The following is a 23937-nucleotide window of genomic DNA, read 5'->3' on the forward strand; positions in this document are numbered from 1 at the left end:
ATTCCTCCCAGTTGCGTTTGATTTTTTATTTTTCTTACAGAAATACAGTGAAACAAAGAAGAACAGTGCTCTGTTAAGTGCGATTGGTAAGGATTGATATTTTTTTCCTCCCTAAGTGGGGTTGTTGTTTTTTGCCTGGGTGTTGTCAGATGTCCATAGTTTCGTTGCAGATAATGGGGTTGTTATGTCCTCGGGTAAGTTAAAACAGTTGTAGGTCATCATGTTGGTCATAATTGTGTCATTTGTCTGTTGGTCGGATCATTGGAACCTTGGAGTTGTGTGTTGACAGTTGATTGGCCTGTGAGCTGGTTTGCTTATCAGTTGATCGGTGCAGTATTGGTGCATGGTGGTTGGTCAGACCGTCGGTTGGTTTGACCGTGGGATGTGTTTGTCAGCTGGTCTGGTCAGTTGGTTGATACTGCAGGTTGGTTGGTGTGTCGGTCCAGTTGGTTAGTTCCCACCTCCACAGCACTTGCTACCACCAGCCTGTGGGGCGGCTTCCTGCAGATCCACTCCTGCCCGGCCACTGGCCCGGCCACTGGCTCCACCTGCTGGCTCGTTCTTAGGAAGCTTCTTGGCTACAGGAGAAGGACAAAAAGAAACAGTGAGTAGGAAGCCTTCATGGTTTCTACACATTTAATTTGTTCTGGGAAGAAATGTACACCGAGTATACAAAACATTATGAACACCTGCTCTTTCCATGACAGACTGACCAGGTGAAAGCTATGATCCCTTATTGATGTCAATTGTTAAATCCACTTCAAAATCAAGCGTAGATGAAGGAGAGGAGACATGTTAAAGACAGATGTTTAAGCCTCGAGACAGTTGAGACATGGATTGTGTATGTGTGACAAAGGAGATGATTGTGGACTACAGGAAAAAGAAGAGGACTGAGCACACCCCCATTCTCATCGACGGGGCTGTAGTGGAGCAAGTTGAAAGCTTTAAGTTCCTTGGTGTCCACATCACCAACAAACTAAGATGGTCCAAGCACACCAAGACAGTTGTGAAGAGGGCACGACAAAACCTATTCCCACTAAGGAGACTGAAAATATTTGGCATGGGTCCTCAGATACTCAAAAGGTTCTACAGCTGCACCATCGAGAGCATCCTGACTGGTTGCATCAGTCAGGTTCTACAACTGCTAAAAAGGTTCAACTACAACTAAAAATTGTCAAAGACTACAGCCACCCTAGTCATAGACTGTTCTCTCTGCTACCGCATGGCAAGCGGTACCGGAGCGCCAAGTCTAGGTCCAAGAGGCTTCTAAACAGCTTCTACCCCCAAGTCATGAGACTCCTGAACATCTAATCAAATAGCTACCCAGACTATTTGCATTGGTATTCTTTCTTAAAATTGCATTGTTGGTTAAGGGCTTGTAAGTAAACATTTCACTGTAAGGTCTACACCTGTTGTATTCGGCGCATGTGACAAATAACATTTGATTTGTGTATGTGCTGGGTTTGGATTGTGTATGTGCTGGGTTTTTCACGCTTAACAGTTTGCTGTGTATATCAAGAATGGTCCACCACCCAAAGATCATCGAGCCTACTTGACATAACTGTCGAAAGCATTGGAGTCAACATGGGCCAGCATCCCTATGGAACGCTTGACACCTTATAGAGTCAATGCCCCAAAGAATTTAGGCTGTTCCGAGGGCAAAAGCGGGGGTGCAACTCAATATTAGGAAGGTGTTCCTAATGTTTGATATACTCAGTGTATACATGCACACATAATAATGTGGTACACGTACCTATGGCCATAAAGATCTCATTGACGTTCATGGCCGTCTTGGCTGAAGTCTCCATGAAGAGCAAACTGTTGTCATCTACGTACGCTTGTGCTTCCTACAAAAAAACAAAGGAAGGACAGAGATCTTTAGAGGTCTATCACAAACATATAGATACACTCAGTAATAACCCAAAGCTTTGAGAGTTTGTGAGCATTCATGAATATCAACAGAAATGATAAAAATGTCATTTGTAGACATTCTACTGTTTAAACAACCTTAACATTTTCCACTAATAGTCCAGTGGGAGCAGCATCTAACTGTTAGGAGTTCCTCAGTACCTGGAAGTCCACAGCTCTTTTGTTGGAAAGGTCAGCTTTGTTCCCTGCCAGTGCAATGACGATGTTGGGGCTGGCTTGTCGTTGGAGCTCCTTCACCCAGTTCTTTGCGCGTGTGAATGTATCCTGCACAGGAAAAAAACACTTGTGATTTGATGAAATACACTGCTCAAAAAAATAAAGGGAACACTAAAATAACACATCCTAGATCTGAATGAATGAAATAATCTTATTAAATACTTTTTTCTTTACATCGTTGAATGTGCTGACAACAAAATCACACAAAAATTATCAATGGAAATCAAATGTATCAGTTTGTGGTGCAACGTGGCGTTGGTGGATGGAGCGAGACATGATGTCCCAGATGTGCTCAGTTGGATTCAGGTCTGGGGAACGGGCGGGCCAGTCCATAGCATCAATGCCTTCCTCTTGCAGGAACTGCTGACACACTCCAGCCACATGAGGTCTATCATTGTCTTGCATTAGGAGGAACCCAGGGCCAACCGCACCAGCATATGGTCTCACAAGGGGTCTGAGGATCTCATCTCGGTACCTAATGGCAGTCAGGCTACCTCTGGCGAGCACATGGAGGGCTGTGCGGCCCCCCAAAGAAATGCCCCCCCACACCATGACTGACCCACCGCCAAACCGGTCATGCTGGAGGATGTTGCAGGCAGCAGAACGTTCTCCACGGCATCTCCAGACTCTGTCACGTCTGTCACATGTGCTCAGTGTGAACCTGCTTTCATCTGTGAAGAGCACAGGGCGCCAGTGGCGAATTTGCCAATCTTGGTGTTCTCTGGCAAATGCCAAACGTCCTGCACGGTGTTGGGCTGTAAGCACAACCCCCACCTGTGGATGCTGGGCCCTCATACCACCCTCATGGAGTCTGTTTCTGACCGTTTGAGCAGACACATGCACATTTGTGGCCTGCTGGAGGTCATTTTGCAGGGCTCTGGCAGTGCTCCTCCTGCTCCTCCTTGCACAAAGGCGGAGGTAGCGGTCCTGCTGCTGGGTTGTTGCCCTCCTACGGCCTCCTCCACGTCTCCTGATGTACTGGCCTGTCTCCTGGTAGCGCCTCCATGCTCTGGACACTACGCTGACAGACACAGCAAACCTTCTTGCCACAGCTCGCATTGATGTGCCATCCTGGATGAGCTGCACTACCTGAGCCACTTGTGTGGGTTGTAGACTCAGTCTCATGCTACCACTAGAGTGAAAGCACCGCCAGCATTCAAAAGTGACCAAAACTTCAGCCGGGAAGCATAGGAACTGAGAAGTGGTCTGTGGTCACCACCTGCAGAACCACTCCTTTATTGGGGGTGTCTTGCTAATTGCCTATAATTTCCACCTGTTGTCTATTCCATTTGCACAACAGCATGTGAAATGTATTGTCAATCAGTGTTGCTTCCTAAGTGGACAGTTTGATTTCACAGAAGTGTGATTGACTTGGAGTTACATTGTGTTGTTTAAGTGTTCCCTTTATTTTTTTGAGCAGTGTACATGACAAAGATAGATTTCACAATGGATGTTTGTTTTTCACACAAGAGCTCTATTATATATATCTACAGAAGTGTCAGTTACGAGAGCAAAGGATACTTGTTGAGGGTTTGAATAATCATCAACCTCAGCTAAATATAGATGCAGAGTGCTGACAACACTCAGGGGCTAGTTCCACACGTGACCAGCAGCAGTCACTCACTGTGTTGGTGATGTCATAGACCACGATGGCAGCCTGCGCTCCTCTGTAGTACATAGGGGCCAGGCTGTGATACCGTTCCTGCCCTGCAGTGTCCCAGATCTCAAACTTAACTGTTGTGTCGTCCAAGCAGACAGTCTGTGTGAGGAAGGCAGCTGAAGAAATGAAGAGACATATCATAGACTTAGTTTCAGGCGCTATTTTTATTTTGAGGTCTGCTAATGCTCTACACATAGAAAAGAGGTGTACATTTTACTTCGCCTGTACATTTCCTCACAGTGGAGTAATGCTCAGTATCTGTACAGGACAGGTATTCTGTTTTCTTCCTTTGATAGTGTCATAGGGGTATAGTTGTCCCGATTTGACATGGCTGAGTTAAACTAGCACAAGGCAAACATAACCCCAACAGCCAAGGCCATGAGACAGTTAAGAGGAAACATGATCAGTGGCTTAATGAGAACTTGTGAGGAGAATTGGGAGTCTTCCAACGTTAGAGAGAGGAGGAAGGGACAATTATTATGTAAGTAAACAAGATTGAGTCGCAGAGCACTAAGCACTGGGTAAAATGTTACTGCGAGAAAAGTAGTGAGAGTAAAATACACTAAACAAAAGTGAGTGATGGAAAGAGAGAACAAAACATGTGGCTGTCTATTGGCTAATACACGGAACATAAGGATTCTGCTTATTCAGCCCATTGTGTCACATGGCTGAGGGAAATGTGCAGCAGCGCTCATAGAGGAAGCCCGCTCCATAATAAAGCTTGGTGACCTTAGACCAGACAGCTGACGACAGGTTTTAAAAAAAGAAAAAAAATGCTGACTCGTCCTAAGGCTTTGGCTAGTGTAAGCACCGAGCATCCTGTCTCTCCAGCCTCACCCTCCTGTGGCTCATGCTGCATGATGTGACTCGGTGTAAAAACACTAGGTGAAGCTGAAAAGACATAGTTACTCATTACCCAACTTTTGCAGTGGAATTCTTTGAATGTTATAACAGAAACGTGAGCGCTCTTTGAGGACAGGTATCCATCTAGCCATCAAGTATTGGTTTCCAGATGCTATTAGAGAAGTTCCAGGACAAAATCCCATTGTTGACCGACTTCCTTCCTGTTTTAAAGAGTCCACAGAGAGAGACCCCCTTCTCTCTGCTCCACTCCGGCTAGCATTAAGTCAATACATACGTTATTAGACAGATGACAAGTACCTCTTTCTAGCACATATCTATTTTCTGTTTTCAGTTTGAACATTCTCTATAAGGCTTTCTGTGGCCAAGAGTCAGGACATCCCACTCCTTGTGGCATATTTAAAGTGTCAGTCTGAGAGGTTTGGCTGCTTATGCGAGAGTCAGGTGATCAGCTGCCAAGAAATAACTGGTTCTGCAGCTCAGGTCTGCTCCTGATCTGGCCTTGAACACAGCCCCAGTTAAGAAGGCATTGTAAATGGTCTTCCTTCAGTCTACTACACATTCACACTTCCATTCTATTTGATCTTTATAACATGATACTGACTCAACACAAGGACAGCAATAAATCAACACAAACACTAAGCATGACTAAGACACAGTCAGAAGAATAACAATCCCAATGCAAACAGCGTCCCTACTCACCTCCGATGGTGCTCTCCTGGTACTCGTGGAACTGGCCCTTGACGAAGCGCAGCACCAAGCTGGACTTGCCCACCGCTGACTCTCCCAGCAGCACCAGCTTGAACTGGCAGATCTTGTTGCTGGCCGCCGCGCCGTTGGTCCGTGCTGGTCCTCCTCGACCTGCCATGCTGCTGAGCAGAGAGCTTCACCAGTGTAAGAGGCTCTTGGTGGAGGATGAGGCTGCTCTAGGTGGGTGTGTCTGGGGCGGAGGACTGGGGCTCTGAAGCTGAGCAGGTGCTGGAGCTGAGACAGGCCAGGCGAGGGTGGGCTAAGCTGGGTCAGGAGAGTCAAGGCGGGCTGGAGGAAGAGGGGACTTCACCTGTGGGGGCTGGAAGAAAGAACAGACTGTGACTAATAACATCACAAGTTGGCGGCCAGTATGATACAGGAAAACTTTAGTAAACTAGAGTGCCTTCAGAAAGTATTCATAACCCTTGAATTATTCCACATTTTATTGTGTTACAGCCTGAATTCAAAATTGATTAAATCATTTTTTTTGTTCTCAACCACCTACACACACAATACCCCATAATGACAAAGTGAAAACATGTTTAGAAAATGTTACTCATTTATTGAAAATTAAATAAAGAAATATCTAATTTACATATGTATTTACAACCCTGAGTCAATACTTTGTAGAAGCACCTTTGGGAGTGATTACAACTGTGAGTTTTTCTAGGTAAGTCTCGAAGAGCTTTCCACACCTGGATTGTGCAACATTTGCCCATTATTCTTTTCAAAATTCTTCAAGCTCTGTCAAATTGGTTGTTGATCATTGCAAGACAGCCATTCAAGTCTTCCCATACATTTTCAAGTAGATTTAAGTCAAAACTAACTTGGCCACGCAGGAACATTCACTGTTTTCTTGGTAAGCAACTCCAGTGTAGATTTGGCCTTGTGTTTTAAGTTCTTGTCCTGCTGAAAGGTAAATTCATCTCCCAGTGTCTGGTGGAAAGCAGACAACCAGGTTTTCCTCTAGGATTTTGCCTGTGCTTAGCTCCATTTTGTTAATTTTTTTATCCTGAAAAACTCTCCAGTCCTTAACGATTACAAGCATACCCATAACATGATGTAGCTTAAAAATATGGAGAGTGGTACTCAGTAATGTCTTGTATTGGATTTGCCCCAGACATAACACTTTGTATTCAGGATAAAAAGTTAAATGCTTTGCCACATTTTTTGCAGTATTACTTTAGTGTCTTGTTGCAAACAGGATGCACATTTTGGAATATTTGTATTCTGTACAGGCTTCCTTCTATTCACTCTGTCAGTTACGTTAGTATTGTGGAGTAACTACAATGTTGTTGATCCATCCTCAGTTGTCTCCGCCATTAAACTCTGTTTTAAAGTCACCATTGGCCTCATGGTGAAATCCCTAAGCGGTATCCTTCCTCTCCGGCAACTGAGTTAGGAAGGTCGCCTGTATCTTTGTAGTGGCTGGGTGTATTGATACACCATCCAAAGTGTAATTAATAACTTCACCATGCTCAATGGGTTATTCAATGTCTACCAACAGGTTCCCTTCTGTGCGAGGCATTGGAAAGGGACCTTACAGATAATTGTATGTGTGGGGTTCAGAGATTAGGTAGTCATTCAAAAATCAGGTTAAACACTATTATTGCACACAGAGTGAGTCCATACAACTTATTATGTGACTTGTTAAACAAATGTTTAACAAGGGGGGGGGGGGGGGGGGGGAGTATTTGATCCCCTGCTGATTTTGTATGTTTGCCCACTGACAAAGACATGATCAGTCTATAATTTTAATGGTAGGTTTATTTGAACAGTGAGAGACAGAATAACAACGAAAAAAATCAAGAAAAACACATTTTAATGAGGGAAATAAGTATTTGACCCCCTCTCAATCAGAAAGATTTCTGGCTCCCAGGTGTCTTTTATACAGGTAACGAGCTGAGATAAGCGTGTGTATAAGCGCTATAACAAAAATGCAATGTACAGTAGTAGAAATATTAGAATGAGCTATGTGAATAATACAGTATATGAATACACAGTGTGAAAAACAGTATAAAAGAAACGGGAAGTGTCCAGTGTTTAATGTCTCTATGTACATGGGGCAGCAGAGTTGGCTGCTTGTGTACAGTTGAAGTCGGAAGTTTATATACAGTGAGGGAAAAAAGTATTTGATCCCCTGCTGATTTTGTACGTTTGCCCACAGACAAAGAAATTATCAGTCTATAATTTTAATGGTAGGTTTATTTGAACAGTGAGAGACAGAACAACAACAAAAAAATCCAGAAAAACGCATGTCAAAAATGATACAAATTGATTTGCATTTTAATGAGGGAAATAAGTATTTGACCCCCTCTCAATCAGAAAGATTTCTGATTGAGAGGGGGTCCCTGACATCCTTGGAGAGCTCTTTGGTCTTGGCCATGGTGGAGAGTTTGGAATCTGATTGATTGATTGCTTCTGTGGACAGGTGTCTTTTATACAGGTAACGAGCTGAGATTAGGAGCACACTCTTAAAGGGAGTGCTCCTAATCTCAGTTTGTTACCTGTATAAAAGACACCTGTCCACAGAAGCAATCAATCAATCAGATTCCAAACTCTCCACCATGGCCAAGACCAAAGAGCTCTCCAAGGATGTCAGGGACAAGATTGTAGACCTACACAAGGCTGGAATGGGCTACAAGACCATCGCCAAGCAGCTTGGTGAGAAGGTGACAACAGCTGGTGCGATTATTCGTAAATGGAAGAAACACAAAATAACTGTCAATCTCCCTCGGCCTGGGGCTCCATGCAAGATCTCACCTCGTGGAGTTGCAATGATCATGAGAACGGTGAGTAATCAGCCCAGAACTACACGGGAGGATCTTGTCAATGATCTCAAGGCAGCTGGGACCATAGTCACCAAGAAAACAATTGGTAACACACTACGCTGTGAAGGACTGAAATCCTGCAGCGCCCGCAAGGTCCCCCTGCTCAAGAAAGCACATATACATGCCCGTCTGAAGTTTGCCAATGAACATCTGAATGATTCAGAGGAGAACTGGGTGAAAGTGTTGTGGTCAGATGAGACCAAAATGGAGCTTTTTGGTCTAAACTCCACTCGCCGTGTTTGGAGGAAGAAGAAGGATGAGTACAACCCCCAAGAACACCATCCCAACCGTGAAGCATGGAGGTGGAAACATCATTCTTTGGGGATGCTTTTCTGCAAAGGGGACAGGACGACTGCACCGTATTGAGGGGAGGATGGATGGGGCCATGTATCGCGAGATCTTGGCCAACAACCTCCTTCCCTCAGTAAGAGCATTGAAGATGGGTCGTGGCTGGGTCTTCCAGCATGACACCGACCCGAAACACACAGCCAGGGCAACTAAGGAGTGGCTCCGTAAGAAGCATCTCAAGGTCCTGGAGTGGCCTAGCCAGTATCCAGACCTGAACCCAATAGAAAATCTTTGGAGGGAGCTGAAAGTCTGTATTGCCAGCGACAGCCCCGAAACCTGAAGGATCTGGAGAAGGTCTGTATGGAGGAGTGGGCCAAAATCCCTGCTGCAGTGTGTGCAAACCTGGTCAAGACCTACAGAAAACGTATGATCTCTGTAATTGCAAACAAAGGTTTCTGTACCAAATATTAAGTTCTGATTTTCTGATGTATCAAATACTTATGTCATGCAATAAATAATTACTTAAAAATCATACAATGTGATTTTCTGGATTTTTGTTTTAGATTCCGTCTCTCACAGTTGAAGTGTACCTATGATAAAAATTACAGACCTCTACATGCTTTGTAAGTAGGAAAACCTGCAAAATCGGCAGTGTATCAAATACTTGTTCTCCCCACTGTATGTGTATCTTTGTGTAGGGGTGGCATGTGCCCTTTTTGATAAGAAGGGCACTTTTCCTCCCCTGCCTGACTTGTGTGGATCCCCATGAGCGAAAGAGAGAGAAAGAGAGAGAGGAAGAGAGAGAGCAAAGAAAAGTGAGAGATGGAGTGGGGAAAGAGGAGAGAGAAACATGAAGGATGGAGTGTGAGAGAAAATGGAGAGATGAAGAGAGGAAGAGGTTGAGGAAGAGCATGCGGTCTCGTGTCTGTTGGTCTGTATGATTCGCTGCGGTGGGTCAGAGGCTTTCACACGCCTTTATGAATGCTTATTGTGTGAGGACGATAGGGTGCGTGTGGTATGTGAATGTTGGTGTGTGAGTGTTTGTGTGTGTATGTGAATGTGTGTGTGTGTGTGTGTGTATATAACTTGTGTTTGCTGTTGTAGATACAGTGTTAAGATTTGCGTTGGGATTGTGTGTGTTTAAATTAAAATAGAACAGAATAGAATCCACTCTAAGCTTTAGTTACTGTACTAGAGGAAGGGGACAGCTTGTTACAGTAGGACTTATATCCTTGTCATTATATCTCTCTTCAATGTCCATAACGCCCCCTTTGTTTTCCACATCAGACTATTCTGTGGAGTATATGATGCAATTGTATAGGTTTGACAATATTAAATTCCCTAAAAAGTCCTATGGGACTGGTGTGTTTCTCTATCCTGACAGCCAGTACAGTGTGTGTGTGTGTGTGTGTTTGTGTGTGTGTGTGTGTGTGTGTGTCAGTCAGTAGGGGGTTTATATCTCATATAAATGCACTGGGGAGGTAGAGGAAGATGGAGGCAGGAAGTGGTGGCTGGTGTCACTTTGAATCGGAGGACGGGCTCATAATGACTAGTAATTAATGGAACAACATCAAAGAGAAGAGAAGAGAAGAGAAGAGAAGAGAAGAGAAGAGAAGAGAAGAGAAGAGAAGAGAAGAGAAGAGAAGAGAAGAGAAGAGAAGAGAAGAGAAGAGAAGAGAAGAGAAGAGAAGAGAAGAGAAGAGAAGAGAAGAGAAGAGAAGAGAAGAGAAGAGAAGAGAAGAGAAGAGAAGAGAAGAGAAGAGAAGAGAAGAGAAGAGAAGAGAAGAGAAGAGAAGAGAAGAGAAGAGAAGAGAAGAGAAGAGAAGAGAAGAGAAGAGGAGAGGAGAGGAGAGGAGAGGAGAGGAGAGGAGAGGATAGAAGAGGTGAGGAGAGGAGAGGAGAAGAGAGGAGAGCTAGACTCCTAGTCTTTGTGACAAGGTCAAGGTCACCTCTGCCAGGACGATCGCACCTGGTCACTGTCTATCCGAGAGATGAGCTCTCTCTGTGTGTGTGCATACGTGTGGTGGTTCAGGAGGCATCCTGACAAGCATCCCCTCCCTCCCCCCTCCTTTTCTCTCCATCTTGACTCACTTTATTATTAGTGGCAGCTACAGGGGCAGTGGAGCGGAAAATTCCCATCGAGAAACAAACCGGCATCTGCATATTACAGCCCTGTTTCACGTCTGCCATGAGCGAATAAATTAACACATGAATAACAATGAAAGTCACCGGCGAGTTGCCTCTAGCGCTCTAAGAGGCTGCGCCGTGTGCTAGTCTGGAGGAGAAGAAAGTTGTCTTTTAAGTGGAGGAACAGTGAAGCAAAGTGGTGGGAGGTTGAGCACTAGCATATTTGGCATATGACACAGAGTAGGCTACAAGGAGTGGAATGTTAGCTAAAAAGAATGGTACCCAGGCTAACCAGATCTGTCTGCCAATCAAAGATGACGAGCGTGACCATGTGATTCAATTAAAGAGAGTCACAAACAGAACTGTGTGTGTGTGTGTTTGTGTGTGTGTGTTCATTCACAGGGTCCACTGACAGAGAAACACTGTCATCTTGCCTAATTGCCAATGAGATGAGATATCTATTTCAGGGTTTGTTTTGTGCAATACATGGCAGTCCCTCTCTATGTCTGTCTGTGAGGCCTAGTCAAGGAAAGCGTTTACCACTGGAGTTTAGACGGTATCCTTCCTCCTTCCAGATCAGACGTGACGGATGGTAAGTGTGTGTGAACTTTGAGTTAGTACAAACTTCCAATGGCCATCTATCATGTGTCCATTACTGGGCAGCCCCGCTTCACTGGGTAAATGACAGTGTTTATCTGTGTCCCCCCTCCCTCCCTCCCTCCCTCCCTCCCTCCCCTTCATCCATTTGCCTCCCTGTCTTTCCTTTACTCAGTGCCCCCTTTATCAGCCTCTATCTCCCACCGCCCAGCACCTCTCTCCTCCACTATCCCTCTATCCCTCTATCAGAGGTACTAAGCCACTCTGGTGTAATCTGGGTCTTCTTAGGGGCCATGACACCCTCATATTTGACACATTCATCCCACCACACTCCTTCAAAAACATATTAACTGAGCTGCTGTCTGATCAATGTACCTGCTGATCATTAAGTCTGCTGTGTTGCCTTGGACTTTTCTGCTCGAACCCACTGTGAATTTCTTATTGTTGTATTTTTGATGAATTTGTACATTTCCTCTGTGTAGTGTGTATTTTTCTTTTTTTGTGGTATTGCGTGTTGTCCTGTTCACTGTTGCAATGTTATGACTATTGGCCAGGTCGTTATTGTAAATGAGAATTGGTTCTCAATTGACTTATCTGGTTAAATAAACGTGAGAACATTTTTTATGGGGCCTGGAGGATGGATAATATGCTGCAGGAAGAGAGGGGGAAGTGAGGCCTTGTACTGCCCAGAAACACAGCCTTTCTTTGGGCTTTCTCACCAAGGGCCTGGGGTGGAGGGGGTGGAGTGGTGGACATCTCCAGTAGCGGGGGCAACCAAACAGACAAGGCTGTTATGATGACTAGACATCCATTACAAACAGAGAATGGAACAGGATGTTGAACACAAACATATATAATTCTATGGTTGAACACTGCATGAGGTCGGTTTGATAAGAGAGAAAATGTGTTAAAAAGGGAACTGAGGAAAAGTACGGATTGATATTCTGTGACATTTAAGAAAGTGGCACACCGTTCTATTAATTTGACAGAGCGCTGTGTGACAACAAAAGCTTTGGATATGCTTTGGATATTTATACTAGATAATAACAGATAGTGAGTATGGCCTAGTCTCCACAGGACAGACCGACAGACAGACAGGCAAACAGTCAGACAAGACATACAGACAGGCAGACATGGGTAAACAGTAAAGACAGACAGACGTGTGGTGGTCTATTCCTTCTCCTCTCCGTACCATCTCCCTGCTCCAGACTTTTCCCGCTCCACTGGGCCCTGCGTGCCGATCCGAAACACAACCTTTTCCCAGAGTCTAAACCGGCGGGACACGAAGGACCAAACCCCAGGGCGAGGGGGGCAGAGACAGAGTACATGGCTACATAGCCAAACGTCATTTATGGAAATAGAAATGTTGGCATATGCTATGAGGAGACAGGGAAGGTTTCTGTATTAGAGATGATCGATTATATTAGAGATATTCTTTCACTGGAGTCTTCTATTGACGGCATAGGGATGTGTACTGTCTCCCGAGTGGCGTAGTGGTCTAAGGCACTGCATCGCAGTGCTAGCTGTGCCACTAGAGATCCTGGTTCGAATCCAGGCTCTGTCGTAGCCAGCCGCGACCGGGAGACCCATGGGGCGGCGCACAATTGGCCCAGCGTCGTCCAGGGTAGGGGAGGGAATGGCCGGCAGGGATGTAGCTCAGATGGTAGAGCATGGCGTTTGCAACGCCAGGGTTGTGGGTTCAATTCCCACGGGGAGCCAGTATGAAAAATAAAATAATGTATGCACTCACTAACTGTAAGTCGCTCTGGATAAGAGCGTCTGCTAAATGACAAAAATGTTTTTAAAAATGTATGTGGCTGACAGACACATCAGATGGACCGATCAGGGACTGACTAGCCACATGTGGTGATACGCAGGGCTTAAGGTGTGTCTCGACGCTGCTGCAAACAACATGACACATGCACAAAAGCACGTGCACACACGCATACGCACACTATGACACATATATGTCCAAAGGCACAGTGAGTGAGGAAAGTCATTTCACTCCACAGGGAATAAATAAAATGGGAAAATGGCGAGGCGGCACAAAAATAAAACGCAGATGCGCAAATGCATTCATGCAGAAAATCCTAGCCTTTAATCCAATCCCTCACGCTTTATTAAAACAGAGTGAGAGAGAGAGATAGAGACAGACAGGGACCATGAAGAGACACACACTGACTCACACATGCAGACACACACATCACAACAAGAAGCTTTATCATAGGCCGTGGAAAGATCAGAACCAAGAAAGAGGTAGAGTCAGAGTATCTCTCTCAGTCTCACATAAAAACATACAGAGACACACCCAAACACACACACACACACACACACAAACATAGAGACACCCACACCACAATAGCATGCTTTATCAATTCTCGAAGATATGAAAAGAGATGCCAAGCAGAAAATAAACAATAGTAACTCAGACACAGACACAGCCTTTACTGTGGTCTGAGCATCCACCCCCTCTAGTGACATCAGGTCAAATCAGACCAAGGAAGGAGGAGGAAGAGCTATCCCAACATGCATCTCATCCACATGTTAGTGGACCTGTCCCGCCCCGGCAGACTCTACGCCTCTTTTAATTGGCTCTCAAAATATTTTGGGAGGCGCTGGTGTGACAGGTTAAAGGACATATTCATAGCCTGTTATACACTAAAAAGTATTAGTAAGTTCATGGTATGTAAGGATCTTAAAATATCTAAGGTTAAAAAGATCATGCATTCAGTACTAGTTCATAGAGATTGATAAAATTCATAATTGTGTTAAAAGGTTAAAATCCGTCAAGTGTACAAAGGGTAAAAATTGTAAGAGGAATGTGTAAACGTTATATTGACTACTTTATTTTGTGGTGCCTAATTTAAGGGTAAAAGTGTTAATCTGTGATCTACTAAATGCTCTTAATCTATGAGCCTGAGATCGATTGCTCTGGTCTCCACCCAACTTCCCAGGGAAATCGCGGTCTTTTTCCTCATTATACTAAAGTTTTCAGTGAGGAAACATAACTGTATCACTCTCGTGATTATTTCTCCCCTTTTTCAGGTACGTTATTGAAGTAAAATGAGTTAATTTGAATGTAATAACTTGCTAACATGTCAAGAGAGTTTAAGGTATGTTTTAGTAACATCTTGAGTAAGTTGGAGTTAAGTTGAAGAGAGTAATAGGTGCGTGTGTGAGTGAAACCTGCTCGGTTGCAGCGAAGAATAGCTTCGTACTGAGAGTAGCTGCCATTTTATGTTAATTGTGAATGAACATGTGCGCTGTTAATAATATATTTTGGGGTTATTTGTATAATGTGTTTAGAATACTTTGTTGACATGGTTGATAAATGTAGTTATGGGTTACTGAGCTAAAGCTACTTTGTGTTTGACAGTTATATTGAAACATTTGTATATGTTTTAGTGAATTACAGTTTATGCTGTTGTGACTTGAATAAGCTTTGTACCCTACAAAACTATCTAGTTCCTGTAGATCTGTTGTTCTGTAAAATGTGATATTTTTGTAAAAGGATTATACTAAAGTTTTCATTGAGGAAACATAACTGCATCACTCTCGTGATTATTTCTCCCCTTTTTCAGGGGCGTAACACTGGCTGGCTGGTGCTGCCGTCCTAGAGCGGGGCGATGGCCAAGCTGATCCTAATTAGGGGGGATTATGGTCTGGCTCCCTCAATAGAAGGATAGAGACAATGGTGGCTGGTAGTTTATGGGGCAGTGGTGAACAGTAGGGCTGGGAATTGCCAAGGACCTCACGATACAATATTAACATGATACTTAGGTGCTGATACGATATGTATTGCGATTCTATATGTATTGCAATTTGATACTGTGATTTTATTGCAATTTGATGTTCCAAACATATTGCTCACTATATATCTGCTGCAAAGGGACAAGAGAGAGCCACTAAAAATCTAGTTTTGAAGATAAAAGTGCTCAAAACATGTTGGCACATCATTTAAAACATTGAAAAATAATATGGAGAACAAGCTTTAGGATGAGAAATACCAGAGTTTTCAACATAGAGATCCTATTAAATTACATATTAAATTAGAGTATTCAAATTCCTAATTCTATGGTTTTCAACTTGACCATAGATGCAGTAAAGGAGTCAATGGAATGCAGACGTTGCATTGACCACATTCAACAAATCTGATCCAACAAAGTGGATATTCATCAAATCCGTCATGATTTATGAAGTGTAACAGGCCCACAATGTGCTTACTTAAGTCCGATTTGGATAAATGTGTCTGTTATCACTGCATACCATGTAGAAGTTGTCCCTTTTCAGGTTTAGAAGAAGTGACTGCTAAATGCTAACTCCCGTTCGTGTAAGCTTGTTAGCATACCTAGCATACAGAAATCGTTGATGGTAGTCAAAGTCGTTTCTAACTGTAATGCATTTGATTGGTAACGATGACATTAATATGTATTGGGGTTGACATCCATACAAACATTATACTCCAATTTCTACCTCAACATAGTGTGAAATACACATATAAACAATAGGCTAAATCATCCAGAGCGACTTGTAAGCGCATACACTTTTCTTTCTGGTCCCCCATGGGAATCGAATCCACAATCCTGGCGTTGCAAGCGCCACACTCTACCAACTAAGCCACATGGGATCAATGAGGAGGGCAATGAGGAGACTCAGGATCTTCCCCCACAGCCCTTTCCCACACAGCCCTTTCCCTCACAGCCCTTTCCCTCACAGCCATGGCAATTCCTTTGTTTTGGTTGAGTTCGATTAACCTCTTTACCGCATCTATATCGCAATGATGTCATAAAGGAGGGTGGGGTGACATGCTAGTTCTCTTCACCTAGGTGACATGTTGGATGCCCTCTATGACATCATAGACCACTGTATGGCACAACATTCCTATCAAACATTCTTAACACCACAACTCACCTATCTCTGTACAGAGTAGTTGCTTTTTTAATTTTACTGATTGAGAGATGGCTTTGTACTCTTCCAGTATTAAATTGTTGGTATATGTAATCTTGGCAATACACATTCTGGACGGCAAGGATTTTCGGGATAACCTGATGCCCCCCATGGGCATTTGGCAGTGGGCCAGCATGCCTCACATTGAACTGAACACCAACACCATCAACTTCCATCAACGACCCTGGACCACACAGAACACCAACGAGACATTATGGAGATGGATTGGGGGTAAGGCCCTGCGACAGACTTGTGTCCTATCCAGGGGGTGTACATCAAGCTGCCTCATGCTACAAAAACAGGAGATAGGCTCCTGCCCTATGGGCCATTGTGGCTTCGACAAGCCCACCACCACCCAGACCAGAAACAGTATTGACCAGAAATACAGAGATGTTAGTGCTTTGCACCAGACAACCAGTGATTCTACGGCCAGCCGCAGAACGCGTCGCCCCCGAGTAGCTGAGCTCAGGAGTAGGGAGAGAGCGGGAGCAAGTGAGCTTGTGTGGAAGAAGACCAACACCATCAACTTCCATCAACGACCCTGGACCACACAGAACACCAACGAGACCACTGGACACAGTTTGCACAAGTGCACCGGAGAGGCTTGTGTTATGGTCAGCTTGGAACCCACTGCTACCCGGGTAGCTACAAACAACACTAACCAACTCAGTGGCCTTGTCGTTAGCGTGTCCGCCCTGAGATTGGAAGGTCGGGTGGTTTATCCGCGGTCCAATCATACCAAAGACTCTAAAAACGGGACCTGGTGCCTCTCAGCTTGGCACACATTATGGAGATGGATTGGGGGTAAGGCCCTGCGACAGACTTGTGTCCTATCCAGGGGGTGTACATCAAGCTGCCTCATGCTACAAAAACAGGAGATAGGCTCCTGCCCTATGGGCCATTGTGGCTTCGACAAGCCCACCACCACCCAGACCAGAGACAGTATTGACCAGAAATACAGAGATGTTAGTGCTTTGCACCAGACAACCAGTGATTCTACGGCCAGCCGCAGAACGCGTCGCCCCCGAGTAGCTGAGCTCGGGAGTAGGGAGAGAGCGGGAGCAAGTGAGCTTGTGTGGAAGAAGACCAACACCATCAACTTCCATCAACGACCCTGGACCACACAGAACACCAACGAGACCACTGGACACAGTTTGCACAAGTGCACCGGAGAGGCTTGTGTTATGGTCAGCTTGGAACCCAATGCTACCCGGGTATCTACAAACAACACTAACCAACTCAGTGGCCTTGTCGTTAGCGTGTCCGCCCTGAGATTGGAAGGTCGGGTGGTTTATCCGCGGTCCAATCATACCAAAGACTCTAAAAACGGGACCTGGTGCCTCTCAGCTTGGGAAACATTATGGAGATGGATTGGGGGTAAGGCCCTGCGACAGACTTGTGTCCTATCCAGGGGGTGTACATCAAGCTGCCTCATGCTACAAAAACAGGAGATAGGCTCCTGCCCTATGGGCCATTGTGGCTTCGACAAGCCCACCACCACCCAGACCAGAGACAGTATTGACCAGAAATACAGAGATGTTAGTGCTTTGCACCAGACAACCAGTGATTCTACGGCCAGCCGCAGAACGCGTCGCCCCCGAGTAGCTGAGCTCAGGAGTAGGGAGAGAGCGGGAGCAAGTGAGCTTGTGTGGAAGAAGACCAACACCATCAACTTCCATCAACGACCCTGGACCACACAGAACACCAACGAGACCACTGGACACAGTTTGCACAAGTGCACCGGAGAGGCTTGTGTTATGGTCAGCTTGGAACCCACTGCTACCCGGGTAGCTACAAACAACACTAACCAACTCAGTGGCCTTGTCGTTAGCGTGTCCGCCCTGAGATTGGAAGGTCGGGTGGTTTATCCGCGGTCCAATCATACCAAAGACTCTAAAAACGGGACCCGGTGTCTCTCAGCTTGGCACACATTTAGGAGATGGATTGGGGGTAAGGCCCTGCGACAGACTTGTGTCCTATCCAGGGGGTGTACATCAAGCTGCCTCTTGCTACAAAAACAGGAGATAGGCTCCTGCCCTATGGGCCATTGTGGCTTGGACAAGCCCACCACCACCCAGACCAGAAACAGTATTGACCAGAAATACAGAGATGTTAGTGCTTTGCACCAGACAACAAGTGATTCTACGGCCAGCCGCAGAACGCGTCGCCCCCGAGTAGCTGAGCTCAGGAGTAGGGAGAGAGCGGGAGCAAGTGAGCTTGTGTGGAAGAAGATGGTGGAAGTGATTAATGGGGCAGAAGAGAGGAGGATAGAGGCTGCATGCTGCATGTTTCTGGCTCTCTGCTGCTGGTTGTACGGAATGGGCCTGCTGCTCACCATCAGTGTGAGAGGACTACTGCAGGTAATGTGATGTGAAAGAGAGATTAGGGGTATGAGGGGGTCTGAGAAAGGCTTTAAGAACAACAATAGAATAGGTCCAAATAGTGACATTTACCCTTTGTAGTTATATATATATTGCCTAAGCTGACATACAGTATTACTTACATGTCACTGTAAAGACTTAAGAAATCACCACATTGTTATCAATTCATTTGACCTTGGAACATGAATTAAAATATGGTTTTGTTTTCCTAATAAGACTAAGTTTATTTTCTTTCCATAGATAATGGTCGCATTAGAGCTCCATGGAGATGAGCAAAAGGAGAGAGGAGCTGAGAGGGAGACAGACAGCTGTAAAGATGCTCAAACCGCTCCAGTGTTGGTGACCACCCGTGGTTCAACTAAGAAGAGAGCCCGCCGCCTCCGCCGTCAGTCCAACAAGGGGAAACACTGAATAACGTGCCCATACAGGACATTGTTCATTTGCATTCCAAATAATACAATATCATATTTTCTAATAAATGATACTTGTTTTAGCATCATCTGTTTCTCAGTTCTTATTTTGTTATAGGAGTAGTTTGAAGAGGTTTGAAAATAATCACAAAATGACCACAAAATGACCACAAAATGTAAAAAGTACAGTAGCCATTTAGAATATGTAAAACAAAATACCACAGAAAGAAATAACATATTTCAGTTGATTTATAAAACACAACAGGGGCTTATACATGCTTATAACAACTACCAATGCATTATACCTGAATGCTTTAAGTAAAGTTTTACCGTCATATACAGCTGAAGCTGAAATGAAAGCCTTTTTAGATTCACTGTTGTTGCCCATCACCCTGTGCTGGGGTTTTGAGAGAGAGAGAGAGAGAGAGAGAGAGAGAGAGAGAGAGAGAGAGAGAGAGAAAGAGAACAGTCTGCAGCACCCGGCCTCACCCTACTAGAATCTGAAGTCAAATGTCTTTATGTTTGCTGATGATCTGGTGCTTCTGTCACCAACCAAGGAGGGCCTACAGCAGCACCTATATCTTCTGCACAGATTCTGTCAGACCTCGGCCCTGACAGTTGCCAGGACCACAAATACAAATTCCATCTAGACACCGTTGCCCTAGAGCACACAAAAAACTATACATACCTCGGCCTAAACATCAGTGCCACAGGTAACTTCCACAAAGCTGTGAACTATCTGAGAGACAAGGCATGAAGGGCCTTCTATGCCATCAAAAGGAACATAACATTTGACATACCAATTAGGATCTGGCAAAAAATACTTGAATCAGTTATAGAACCTATTACCCTTTATGGTTGTGAGGTCTGGGGTCCGCTCACCAACCAAGAATTCACAAAATGGGACAAACACCAAATTGCAGAATTCTGCTAAAATATCCTCTGTGTACAACAAAAAACACAAAATAATGCATGCAGAGCAGAATTAGGCCGATACCCGCTAATTATCAAAATCCAGAAATGAGCCGTTAAATTCTATAACCACTTAAAAGGAAGCGATTCCCAAACCTTCCATAACAAAGCCATCACCTACAGAGAGATTAACTTGGATAAGAGTATATGGATGGTGTTAAGAGATAGATGGGAGGTATTGAATGGAGTTGAAGGATGGGACTAATAACAAATAACAACAAATAATAACAAGATAACTAATAATGTAAGCATACTGTGTCCATAATAAGTATATAGGTTGTATGTTGGGAGCTTTTGGGAAAGAGCACAGTTAGAAAGATATGGCATATAGAAGCAAACCGGATAGACATCATGAAAATGATCGGAGAGGTTGAGAGTAGAAGAAGTTCAGGAGCAAAAAACTAAAAAAACAAATAAAATAGAATTATTGTAAAATTGACTGTGTCCATAAGGTGTAGATAGTAAGTATAGGCTGGAAGTAGAGGCCTGGGCATTGTTGTTCACTAATTTACCCCAAGTAGGGAAAGGATGGCGGGGTTGAAAAGTAATAAAGAGGAGTATATATATAAAAAACATGGGGGATTGGAAGTGATGCAGACAATTACATTAATAGAAGTTACAATCTATCTGCAATATTAAGCTGATCTACCCCCTGAAAAAAAAAAAAAAAAAAAAAAGAAACTTGGAGAAGAGTCCCCTAAGTAAGCTGGTCCTGGGGCTCTGTTCACAAACACAAACAGACCCCACAGAGCCCCAGGACAACAACAACAACACAATTAGACCCAACCAATTCATGAGAAAACAAAAAGTGAATTACTTGACACATTGGAAAGAACTAACAAAAAAACAGAGCAAACTAGAATGCTATTTGGCCCTAAACAGAGAGTACACAGTGGCAGAATACCTGACCACTGTGACTGACCCAAACTTAAGGAAAGCTTTGACTATGTACAGACTCAGTGAGCATAGCCTTGCTATTGAGAAAGGCCGCCGTAGGCAGACCTGGCTCTCAAGAGAAGACAGGCTATGTGCACACTGCCCACAAAATGAGGTGGAAACTGAGCTGCACTTCCTACCCTCCAGACAAATGTATGACCATATTAGAGACACATATTTCCCTCAGATTACAGAGATTCACAAAGAATTCGAAAACAAACCCATTTTTTATAAACTCCCTTATCTACTGGGTGAAAAACCACCGTGTGCCATCACAGCAGCAAGATCTGTGACCTGTTGCCACAAGAAAAGGGCAACCAGTGAAGAACAAACACCATTGTAAATACAACGCATATTTATGTTGACTTATTTTCCCATTTGTACTTTAACTATTTGCACATTGTTACAACACTGTATATATACATAATATGACATTTGAAATGTCTTTATTCTTTTGGAACTTCTGAGTGTAATGTTTACTGTTAATATTTATTGTTTATTTCACTTTTGTTTACTATCTACTTCACTTGCTTTGGCAATGTTAACATACGTTTCCCATGCCAATAAAGCCCTTAAATTGAAAAATTGAAATTGAATTGAGAGAGAGAGAGCAGAAAACCCTCTGTCAGTTCAGTGAAGCAAAGAGGAAGGGTAACACAAGCCGACATGGAGAGGATTCGTTGGAAGACACACACACACACACACACACACACACACACACACACACACACACACACACACACACACACACACACAAACACACAGGAATACACATTTACTCGAAACACACATCACGCACCCTTCAACATCCACAAAGCTTGCAAACAACATGTGTGTGTGTGTGTGTGTGTGAACTGAGGCTGTGGGCCTGTGGGAGTCAGCAGAAGGTGAGCAGAGATAAGGCTGCATGATTGTGACTGTGTGTCAGAGGGAATCTGCACCGTACACCACACAAACTCACACACTCCCTCCCCTTCTCTCTCTCTCACCCCATCGCTCTCTGCTGCCGGAGCTGTGCCAGGGTGCTAGGGACAAAGCATGGGTGTGTGTATGTGTGTGTGTTGGTCTGAGTCAGACCTTGCCCTAGCTGACCCATGCCTTAGACAGTGACGGTCAGTGGCCACGTCAGGCCTCATTCTGCCCATCCTTCTTAAAGACTGACTGGCCACAAGGCATTGGACTGGGCTCTGCGTGCTGGCTCACTGAAGCAATGAAGCAATCAGGAAAGGGAAAGGAGGACGGTTGGGAGGACTGCAAAGAAGGGCGTCCACATGAGCAACACACCTGCAGGCAGCATGGCTGAATTATTAAGCCAACTATTCCTTGTGTCACTACATAGAGAGAGAGGGAGAGAGGGAGAGAGAGAGAGAGAGAGAGAGAGAGAGAGAGAGAGAGAGAGAGAGAGGGGGGGGGGGGCGGAGGGTGAGAGAGGGGAAGGGTGAGAGGGAGGGAGAGAGAGAGGGGAAGAGAGAGAGTGAGAGTAAGAGAGAGACAAAGCGTTGCCGTGCTCTCTGTTGCTATGTAATTAAGTGCTGTTTGTATGAGATTTCTGCACCTGAAGTGGGTCAGAGTAGTTTTCATGCGGAGATGTGTGTGTGTGTGAGAGAGAGAGATATAGAGATAGAGAGAGTATTCAAGAGTGAGTGATGAGTGTTTGAGAGCAGGTTCTCCAGGTTTGTGAGAGTGTTTTCGAGCTGCGTAGGAGGGTTACAAGCAAAGAGAGAGTGGGAGACAGAAAGGACTAACATCATAACATGTAGCCAGTTTCACTATATATTCAAAGCTATGGGGAAAACCTGCAATTCCACTGCAGCCACTGCAGTAGCTACCCTGGAGCGAGCAGGAACAAGAACGATCTAAAATAACCAGCAATTAATTAGTCAGTCAATTAATGACTTAACTCAGCTTTGTTCTCCTCCCTCTGTGTCCAGCCTCAGGCTAGGGAAGACTATATAGCACCATACACACTTCTACTCTTACACACTTCCATACACACTTCTACATTACACTAGTACTCCTGTACTGAGAGCCAGGGCACAACACATCTATACAGATTGAGACAGTTTGCTACAGCAGGAAAATAATCCTGCAGCAACAAGAAATGTGAATTATTATGTGGATTATAATTAATGGACATTTTTGTAGGGGTTGATACATTTTTCTTAAAGGAAAATCATGTCTGAAATTTCAATGTGGAAAGTTCTCCTGCGACAGGGTGATCAAATTAAGATCCTACATCTGTAGCAGCACTCCATGTTCACTTGTCATACTCATTATCACAGCATCCTCTTAGAAATGTACTGAACGTATGATGAAACAGGTAGAACACAGTACCGATGCACCTTATTAGGTTATATAATGTAGCTTTATGTGTCATTGGGGGGTAGAACTCATATTCACATTTTGTCAAAAGTGTGCACACTATCATTTCTCTCCTCACCTGGTAAGGAGGTACAGACGTGAGCAGCCTTAGAGTTTTATAGTGGAATAGGGTACTGTACACTCTTAGAAAAAAGTGTTATATCTTTAACCAAAAATGGTTATTCGGCTATGCCCATAGAATAACCCTTTCAAGAACCCCTTTTGGGTTCCATGTAGAACCCTTTCCACAGAGGGTTATACATGGAAACCAAAAGAGTTCTACCTGGAACCAAAAAGGGTTCTACCTGGAACCGAAAAGGCTTCTCCTATGGGGACAGCTGCGGAACCCTTTTGGAACCCTTTTTTCTAACAGTCTAGGGGTAGAGTAGGGTACAGCTGCAGAATAGGGCAGAAAGTGGGTGGGTTGTCCTACCTGTGTTGCCATGCTGGATCTTCCCGTTGCTTATCTGTTTGAGTCTCTTCTGGTGAGACTTGCCGTTGTAGTGTATCTGGGCCTGGGCTGGGGAGTTGAGCTGGATGTTACACACGTCACACAGTGTGTAGCTACGCTGCTTCCTCTCCCTCTTGGGCCTGCTGTGGTCAGAGGAGGGCAGGGCGCCCCCACCTGGTCCTGGCTGCTCCCCCAGGACTACCCCCTCCTCCTGGGGGTC

The 23937-nt window shown here is 44.5% G+C and overlaps 1 protein-coding gene across 1 annotated transcript; it reads right to left on the reverse strand.

Annotated features, from left to right (window-relative positions):
- Window positions 1-450: 450 nt before the first annotated feature.
- On the reverse strand, window positions 451-23937 carry LOC311118255 (ras-related protein Rab-5C-like; the record flags this gene model as incomplete). The annotated part of the gene is made up of 6 exons (XM_084193093.1): window positions 23700-23937; window positions 5369-5735; window positions 3770-3921; window positions 2071-2193; window positions 1754-1847; window positions 451-578 (listed from the first exon to the last, which is right to left on the reverse strand). Exons 2-6 carry the CDS (start codon window positions 5532-5534, stop codon window positions 451-453), a joined length of 663 nt encoding a protein of 220 aa, XP_084049219.1. The 5' UTR covers window positions 5535-5735; window positions 23700-23937.

This window comes from Coregonus lavaretus (assembly GCF_964263955.1).
Source record: "Coregonus lavaretus genome assembly, contig: HAP1_SCAFFOLD_787, whole genome shotgun sequence".
NCBI lineage: Eukaryota > Metazoa > Chordata > Actinopteri > Salmoniformes > Salmonidae > Coregonus > Coregonus lavaretus.